The sequence below is a fragment of the Aquila chrysaetos genome, chromosome Z (assembly GCF_900496995.4).
Source record: "Aquila chrysaetos chrysaetos chromosome Z, bAquChr1.4, whole genome shotgun sequence".
Lineage (NCBI taxonomy): Eukaryota > Metazoa > Chordata > Aves > Accipitriformes > Accipitridae > Aquila > Aquila chrysaetos.
The window spans coordinates 63316425-63325899 of NC_044030.1; the positions used below are offsets into that span (position 1 = coordinate 63316425).

General features: G+C 46.4%; 1 protein-coding gene across 1 annotated transcript; it reads left to right on the forward strand.

Moving 5' to 3' along the window:
* Nucleotides 1-902: 902 nt before the first annotated feature.
* On the forward strand, nt 903-6914 carry CD180 (CD180 molecule). The gene is made up of 3 exons (XM_030005898.2): nt 903-1293; nt 4152-4318; nt 4998-6914. The coding sequence occupies exons 1-3, from the start codon at nt 1204-1206 to the stop codon at nt 6721-6723; spliced, it is 1983 nt and encodes a 660-aa protein (XP_029861758.1). The 5' UTR covers nt 903-1203; the 3' UTR covers nt 6724-6914.
* The last annotated feature ends 2561 nt before the right edge of the window (nt 6915-9475 follow it).

Genomic DNA, 9475 nt, shown 5'->3' on the forward strand with positions numbered 1-9475 from the left:
CAGGGATGAGCACAGCACAGCTCAGGTGAAACCCGACGGACACATCATCTCCAGCTACCAGTGCAGCCGTGGCATTCATACACTATTGCAGAGCTGAAGCTGCTGACTTCGTGCATGCCCTTGGCACCAGAGAAGCCCGTATATCTCCATCTTCACAGGTGTTGAGCTTGATGCTCTCCAGATGGCATCTTGATTCCTTGAAGCTTCACTGATCAAGTCACTGGGGCTGGATCAGCTCCCTGGTTCAGCCCACCTTGCCTCTACCCACCACGCCGGGGCACATTTGCCGAGCCTAGCATGTTTTCATCATGCCTTGCTCTACTAGGCGGTGAAGGAAGAGTACCACTTAAGCCTGATGAAAACAAAGTTGTCAAGCTAATAACTCAGCCATTTAAGAAAGGAAAAAAAAAAGGCGGGTTGAGATGTCCAGCTAGAGCCAGCGCTCAGCGCCATCCCAGGCTCTGAGGACCAGACAACCCTGTCCTGCTGGCATTGGATCCCCTCCTGCCTGCAGCTACCACACACGTACATGCCTATCCTAGAGATCCTTAGAAATATTATCCCTCTCCAGAAAACTGATCATTACCTGTAATCTAAATACAAGAGGAAGAGAGCTCATTTTCAGACAGAACTATTGCTTTTCAGCTTTACTGTTTCTATTGAGAAGCGTGTTTCAGCATTGCAATCCTTTTTGCAGCAATATAGGCACAGACCCTGTGCCTACATTTCAGTTGTTTTATAAGTTCTTGTGACTTTCGTAAGTGATGTATCAAATTTTGTTCAACTCAAACTTCCCCTTGCATTAAATTCCTGTTTGGTGGGACACTGCAGTCTCATCTGCCCTTTTCTTGCTCTACTTCCTATTTCACGCTGAACTACCCTGTAATTAGCAGAGACATTTCACTCTATATGAGCATCAAGACCAATTTCCCTCGGTTTCTGTTTTTCAAAAATCTGTTCTGCCACAGAAAAGTATCAGTGCACAGTAATTTGACTATGTTTAAAGCGGGGAAGTTCCTCTTTCACTTTGAAACTACTGTTTTTCTCACATTGAGCCTGAAATGTCCAGCAAGCATTTCTTTTCCTTCTGACCTGCTTTCTAGCCGACTCGCCCAGTTTGTCTGACCGTTGCTGTCCAGTCTCGCTTTCATTAAGAGAAGATAGCACAAGATCATCCATTTTAGCAACCCGCCTCTCGCCATAATGGCCCGTGATTTATACCTTTTGATTTTCACGGCACTCGCCTGTGTTAGCTGTGAAGCGTCCAGCACTGCAGAGACAATGTGCATAGAGGTGAGTGACAGCCGCCGGTCCCTCTCGAGACACAGGACCTGCGTATGGTCTCTGGTGAATACTTGCCTGCTGACACCTGACTCTTTTCAGCTCCCGAGGGGCTTCTCTCAGGGGGACCTGAAGGCCTTTATTAGAGAAGTAAGGCAGGTGTCTTGAGATGTGCTTAGCAACATCAGTCACTGTCCCTCCTCCTCCTGACACCCACTCATCTGTGCACCCTCATGCTCTCTCCTACCGCTGCTGGGGACTTCAGGAGCCTGTCAAACCAGCACTGCCCTTCACCTCCCAGAGAGCTCGAAGGACGAGAAAGTTTCACAGGAGTGTTTAGTAGATATCGGAGCTAGACAGAAGACAGATAAAAGGATTTTGCCTCTTGTGCTGCGCTCTCCATACAGGAATCTTGTACATAGTGGTGGGATGATGTTGTCTCTATTTGCCATTTGGTTGGTGTGCGGTAACACATGAGGGTTTTTCCAGGGACAGGAGAAAAGGCTGACCCATAAGATTTCTCTTTTCTCTTCTCTCTTCTCTTTTTCCCTTTTCTTCTCTCTTTTTTTTTTTTTCTCTTTTCTTTTCAGGAGACAAGGAAAAAAAAGGCAAGGATTTTGATTCAGGGGAGAAGCACCATGGAAACCCAGCACTATGCAGCGCACATTTGGGGCCAATAGCAGATTCCTTACTGAATTAAATGTACAAATCCCTGAGCACCCAGAGTTGTACAGCAGGATCCCCCAGGGGATGGTTTCTCCTTGGCTCCCTGTGAGAGCCACTCCATGCCCCTAAGTGTATAGAGAGAGCTCACTTACTCACTGTTTTATTTCAATGGTAAAACAGGCATTGTTCTCATTTATAGTGACAGCTAAATATTTTTTTATCTATCTAAACCACATGCCACAGCAGACAGCTCCACAGGTTCTTCTTTGCTTACCAGTACTGAAAGCATCAGCTTTTCTAAGTCTGTATTTTGCCATTTCTATAGTTACCAGCAGTGTACTATTTTGGTGCTTCTAGGCTGGACCTGAGTCCCCGTGCTACAGCCACATCTTGTCACAGCAGGTAACGGGCTGGATTCCAATCCCCCAGGTGGTGCCGAGTGCCCACATGTGGGGGGCTCAGCTGTGGGCAGCGCTGGCTCACCCCTCCCTGCTGCTGCCCCCCCCCCGGTGCCGTCCACCCGGCGCTGAGCTCCAGCCGGGAGCCAGGGGAGCAGGGCAGCGGAGGAGCCACGCTTCCCACCCACGCAGGGCATTTTGCTGGGACACTCCCTTTCCACTTCTCCCTCCCGGCTCCACCATGCTGCTGCCAGCCTCCCTCTGCCCCTGCCCACCGGGCTGCGCTGCCTGCAGCAGCGTGGGGCTGTGGCACTCCCCAGCACACACCGGTTGCCAGATTTGTGTTTAAAGGAAAGGAAGAAAGCATTCACCGTACCCAGCTTGTGGCTTGCAACAAATACTGCTCTTCTTCCCCCTCCAGTGAGGCTACCGAGTGCCATCACTGCCCACCTGCCTCTCCTAAGCCACAGGCAGGCAGAGACATGGTTTGGTCTAAAATACTCACAGTCCCACATGAACAGAAAGACCTAAACCCCATGCACTGTTCCCCAGGGTCCACGCACATGCCCCTCAACAAAGCCCCGGCGGGCCACACGTTTCGGCCCCACAGGGCACACACGTGCACCGTCCCCAGCTCATTGCGGACACCAGCCTCCAGCGCATTTCTCTCCAGACAACCTGCTGCCGCCTGTGCTTGCTTTCTTCTGGCTAGTAGAATAGCTTTGAATGCAACTAACCAGTCAGATTGGCCAACTGTGCGACACGTGCATTTACCTCCCTGCAAGCAGAACGTCTCCAGGCTTCCTGGCAGGATATTGCCAAAGCTGCCGCTCCCACGTGGCCCCGGGGACCCAGGCTGGGACCGTGACCATCCAGGACAGGCTGTCCCCTTGCCCTTTGGGAGCAGGGCTGGGCAAGGGGGAGGCTGACACTGTGCTGGCTGTGCCCGCGCTTCCCATTGCAGCTCGGCAGCTGGGACAAGCACAATGCTCTGAGCATCGGCACCACCTGGAGCAGCACAGCAGGCTATTTTGGGGCGGCACTTCCCTGTGTGCCATGGTCCCAGGCTCTGGCTGACTTTCATGCAATCACGAGGCAAAGGCAGGCCAGGCACATTTAATGAATTTCCCTGGTATCCACAGAGTAGACTTCTCTATATAAGAAATTGATTTACTTTCAGTTAAACTGAAAAGCCTTCATAGAAATTGTAAAGACTCGGCATATCAGATACAATATTTACCTAGTCTGATCTAAGCCTTCCCGCCATCCTCTCACTGCAGCGTGTAACTGCAGTTCAGATCCAATTAATTTGGACACATTCCTCCTAGAAACACTCCCAGACCTACTCTTTTTAACTTCCTCTCTGCAAGGTTTTTTTAAGACTTCTCTTAGAATAAGCTTTGTTACAAGACTCGTGAAATTCAGAATTTAAAACTACCTTGTGGGGATTCTTTCTTAAGGATTAATAGTTCATCTGGAAGAGTAAACAATCCTTATATGTGCTATCCTTGATAAGTACTACAGATGAGACACACGTCGAATTAGTACGAGAGAGATTCAAGGCATTTGTTTTAAAAACACACTCCACAAACCTCCAAGACTGTGCATTGCAAGTCTGCACTGAGGCCTCTTAGGATTCTGGCTGCCGCTTTTTCAAATAATGGAAAATTCTGTTTGGTTTTGGTTTGTTGCTTGGTTTTTGGTTGGTTGGTGGTGGTGGTCGTGGTTTTTTTGAAGAGCCGTAGTTTTCTCCTATTTATATTTGCAGTACATACTTCTTGCAGTTTCACTATGTATTTTCCACAGATTACAGTAAATAAAAGCTATAGCTGTGAAGGTTTAGGACTGAGGGAGGTTCCTGAAAAACTACCTGTCACAACAGAAATCCTCGACTTCAGCTTCAACATGCTCCCTTCCCTCCAGAATTCAACTTTCTCTGAGCTGAAGTCTCTCCTCTACTTGGACTTAACAAGGTACGGAAGTAGCATCCTTCCTTCTGCACATCACATTGGTGAAAGCCCCTGTCCCTGCTGGAGGCTTACTGGATCACACCACAGCAGCATCTCCCTGCCTTCACAGGGAAACCACCAGTAGCGCTTGCAGACAGGTGGTGAAATGTTTTGCTAAGCAGAGGTTGATCCCCTTGGGCAGTATCTAGGCTTCTTCTCTGATGACAATCATTTGCAGGACAGGGGGTGAAATATGCATTTTCCAGATATTACTGCTGCTAAGATGGTAGTGACAGCAAAGTCACCAGAGCAATTTTTTAATTCACTTTTCTATAAAGATATTGTTCCTAAAACCTAAAGAAAGACAGGTTTTGTCCTTGTAAATGCCGAACTTTTTCTATACAAAAAGAGATTTTCATTTTATTAAGCTGGACACTGAAAACCTCGTGTCTCCCTGACTTCCACAAATGCCTCCTCACGCCCATCATTTCAGGCCAGGTTTTTCTTCTCACCAGGATCCTGTATTTAACTGTGAACTTACAAGTACCAGGCAAGTGTTACTGGAAAAGACAGACACTTTTATCCTGGTGAAGGCAACTGATCATTAGTTTTTACAGATATGAAGTGCAGTTTGGGTTATCACATATACCGGGAGAGTTTTGCAAGACAGGTCACTGATGCTGGTTTCTGTTGCTTTCTGAAGGTGTCAGATCAACTGGGTGTATGACGGCGCTTTTCACAGCAACAGGCAGCTGAAGACAATTGTGCTGACTGGAAACCTGCTCTTGTTTCTGTCTGACACAGCGTTCGCTGGCCCATGGTCCCTGAAGCAACTTGACTTAACACAGACAGGAATAACCAGTATGTCCTTTATTCCAATGACAAATCTGCACAGCTTGGATACTCTCATCTTGGGCAGCAACCACATCTCTTCACTGCAGCTTCCTCCCAACTTTCCCACTCAAAACCTCAAATACCTTGACTTTCAAATGAACAACATAAGAGCAGTCACAGCAGAAGATGTCCGTGTTCTGCAGAAGACCAGCAATATAACTCTCATCTTTAAAGGCAATAACTTTATATACATTGAACCTGGAGCTTTGCAGTCTCATTTCTACAGTTTGGACTTCGGGGGCTGCACTGACATCCCCGGGGTCCTGACAGGGATACGGAACTCCACAGCTCAGATCCTTTGGCTGGGAACATTTCACGGTGTAGAAAAGGAGCCCTACATAAGCCCGAATGTTTTACAAGGCCTCTGTAATACCTCTGTCAAGGACCTTCATCTGCAGCTCCGGCACTTCAGAAACCTAAATGCTGACACGTTTCAGTGCTTGACCAGGCTCCGAAAGCTGGACCTAACTCAAACACACATCAGCGCGTTGCCCCCTGGCATTAGTGGCATGAGCTCGCTAGTGGAGTTAGTTCTCAACGCGAACTCCTTTGAGCACCTCTGCAACATCAGCTCTGCCGCCTTCCCCTCCCTCACCCATCTCCACATCAAGGGGAACTTGCAGGTCCTGCAGCTGGGCTCTGGCTGTTTGCAGAAACTGGCAAAGCTTCAACATCTCGATTTAAGTAAGAGTCATATTGAAAGCTTTGACTGCTGTAATGAAGCGCTGAGCGGTTTGAGCAGTCTTCAGTACCTGAATCTGAGCTATAACACAAAGCTCCATCTCCAAGACGTGCTTATTAAGGACAGTGCTAACCTGGAGCTGCTGGACCTAGCTTCCACTCCTCTTCACATCAACACTTCACAGGGTCCTTTCCGAAATTTGCATCTCTTGCAAGTACTGAATCTTTCCTCCTCCCACATTAATACTAGCATGCAGCATCTCTTTCAAGGCCTGGAAAACCTCATGCTCTTGGACCTTAGTCAAAATAACTTTGAGTCGGGGATCATGCCAAAGGACAAACTCTTCCAACAGCTATCCAATTTAGAGGTGCTAATTTTATCATCCTGTGAACTGACAGCAGTAGGTGGCAAAGCATTTCACAGCCTCAAGAAGTTACGGCATGTTGATCTGAGCCACAACAAACTTATTGCATTCAGCACAGATGCATTTTCAAACCTCAAGAGCATCTATCTCAATTATGCCCACAACAGGATCTGTATTGTACCACGTGACAAGCTAGTGTCCCTAGCTGGCCACTGCATAATCAATTTAAGTTACAACCCTCTGGACTGCACCTGCTCCAATATTGGCTTAATCACCTGGTACAAGCAGAATCTGGATAAAATTGAAGACTCTGAAGGAACAAGATGCTCTGAACCCAAATTGCTAGCTGGGGCTCAGCTGGCCACCATCTCACTCTCCTGTGGGATCAACACAGCAGGAATCATTGTGGTTGTCCTGGCTATTTTATCCTGTGGTGCCATCTTCATTTGGGGTGCTCTCTATTTCAAGCGAAATTACCAGCAAATATAAGTTTATGATGGAGATATAGAAAATACGTACAGCAATTGTATTAAGGTGAAAGACAACTCACTGTATTTGTTTGTGACCTGTATTTTCTTAACTTTTGTAATACCCTTTCCATTTGTATTATAACTTTCAGAAAAATAATGAAAAAATTTTATTTGAGAACTGGAAAAATAAACTATGACCTGAACCTTGAACATGAATAACTTCTCTTATAGCGAAATCCTACTTCAACTCGACATTAGACCTGGTGTCCCAGCTATTACGGCTAATGTACCTGTAAAGGGAAGATCCAAGGGTCAAAATGCAAACCTTGTTCTCTTTAAAAAAAACAGCAGCAAACCACCGCCACGACCATCACTCCCAACAAAAAAAAAACCCAAACCAACCAAACCCCCACCCTCTATCAAATGCCTTTGAAAAACAATGTCGTTTAAGAGCTGGCAGTAGTGTACCCTGCTCCACTAAAAAGACAAAAATACTTTCTGTGAAGAACAGATGCAACATTCATAATCACTTAAGACCAACTCCTGCAGGACTGACAGAAACAGTCTGTATCATTTCTCCAATTTCTTTAAAATATTTTTTGATCCTTAGGAAGTTTCTGGCCATTGAACCTCTATCTGTCCACCTCTCACCCCAGGGCAGGCCCTGTTCCTACTATTTACTAGACTCCATAGTAAGCAAGGACCAGCAACAATTTCAGCTTTAACCATAAAACTTGTAAATTTGTTCAAGAATCTGCAGGTGCTTGGCACTACACTTGCTTGCACAGGGCAAAAAAACAATGCCTATAGCTATGAGACTTTCCTGTGCCAGCCCAGAGTGGACTGTCTCTTCCAGCAGCAGCCCAGGAGAGAAAACTAGAAACTGCAAAGGGAGCAGCACAGTGGGGAGCAGCAATCTAGTCCCACAGGTGCTCCTGGTGCTGACAGCTACTGATGGGAGCTTGCCATGCCTACTCATCTGCCCCATGTTACCATAGCATGATCTACAGCACTCGTGCTTTAATATAACCCTTCTGTCTCTCTATAGAATCTTCATCTTACAAAAAAAAAAAAAAAATTATTAGGGTCTGTACCACGTGGAGTCTTGCCCTCCCCCAGCAAGGCTCCCTGGTGTGCTATGCCAGGAGCTGCGGTTGCTCACCGAGAGGAGTAAGGCAAGATCTCTCTCAACAATTTCCACGCTGGACTCCACATTCAGCTTCAGCTCCTGCCCCAAAGGCATTTTGTCGATGTTTCCTCTGTAACGTGCTGACTAACTAAGATTTCAAAGATCCCTGCTGCACTAGAAACTTTGTGCTTGTTTCTGAAGATGCTGTTGACAAGAATCCCTGCTTAGTCTTCTCAAGTAAGAAATACCTCTCATTTGAAAAGCCCCTTTTACTGCTAGCAGATCAGACTAACACAACATGGATTCTTGCAGCTTTCACATGCCTTCATGTCACGTATGCTGCCTGCCTTACCCCCAGCTTCTCCTCCTCTTGCCCATGTAGCCATGTGCTGCCCAAGGGCACGCAGGGAGAGATGTTTGATGTTTCTTCTCCAGTTCCCTATAAACACTCCCAGATATGGGGTACCAAAATGTTGCCTTTCCTCACAACTCTCCGTAGTGTTGACCGGTATTCCTTGTTTCTGTGGCCGCACACTCTGCACAGAAACCTCCTCCTGACCCCATCAGCAGGTGCTGTGCTCCAGCTGCCCAACTGCAGAACACCAGAGATGCATGGGCTGCCTGCGTTAGATGAGCCCTTCCAAAACGACTGGTCTAAGGGAGAGAAATGTCACCGAGCAAACCACGCTGCCTAAGGTGAGGACAAGGGAGCAAGGCAGAGATGCTCCTGAAGTCAGCCCAGGGTTCAAGGCGCATCTTCCCCTCCCTGTGCAAATCCGACTGGTTGAATGAGCAACCTCCGATAACTGCATTATCTAACAATCCAGCATGAATGCCAGTGCATGCACCACCCTAGAGAGATCTGCTTCTTCCCTCTTAAATTTGTGGGTTCAGGAAAGTGTTAGAGAAATAGTGAAGTTAAAAGTGAGAAGTTAAAAGGGAGCATGATGCAGTTCATAGCTTGGCATAGGTGCAAAAAAAATTGCTGTAAGTATCAGGTAGTAACTACGGGAGATTCACAAATACCAGCAACTTGAGGGGAAAACTGCATCTTAGGCTGATGCTTTCTGAAATGCCTGTGTTTGGAGAGAAGACCACAGATTCAAACACCACAAGTTTCTGAAATGCTACCCAGTGTCACAGGACTGAATCATGTAGACTTCAGTCAGTTAAAACTCAAAGATGGCTGAAAAGGCAAAAACGGTGAATGTGTTCCTGTCCAATATATATATCTGCACACAGAGTATTAAGTACAGACTTTCCTGTGACCCATCCCTTTGCCTCTACACAACTTGGTTTTGATGACCCTATGTTCATCTGTTGTCATTTTTATTTTCTCTTTGATTTACTTTACAGTGCCATCTCTGCTTTATTTGTCTGCAAAACACCATTCACAGGACACCACGTAAAACAACACTGCTGAACAGCATACAGTGTGTGTTTTAGGATACATGAATCCTAAATAGAGGGACTGATCATTCTGAAGGAAAATTTATATATGGCTATAATACACTAAAATGTCCAGATTATAACATTAGAACTTTTTGAAGTCCAATGATTTAGTCTTCTGGGATTACTTAGCAAGGATATAAATGGAAAGAGACAGTAGATTTATTTTTCTTTATAGAATTTGTTTACTCAG

Coding starts and splice junctions, on each gene's coding strand:
- CD180 (XM_030005898.2), top strand. CDS start 1,204: ATGGCCCGTGATTTATACCTTTTGATTTTCACGGCACTCGCCTGTGTT. Junction 1,294..4,151: donor CAGAGACAATGTGCATAGAG/GTGAGTGACAGC, acceptor TATTTTCCACAG/ATTACAGTAAATAAAAGCTA. Junction 4,319..4,997: donor CTCTACTTGGACTTAACAAG/GTACGGAAGTAG, acceptor TGCTTTCTGAAG/GTGTCAGATCAACTGGGTGT.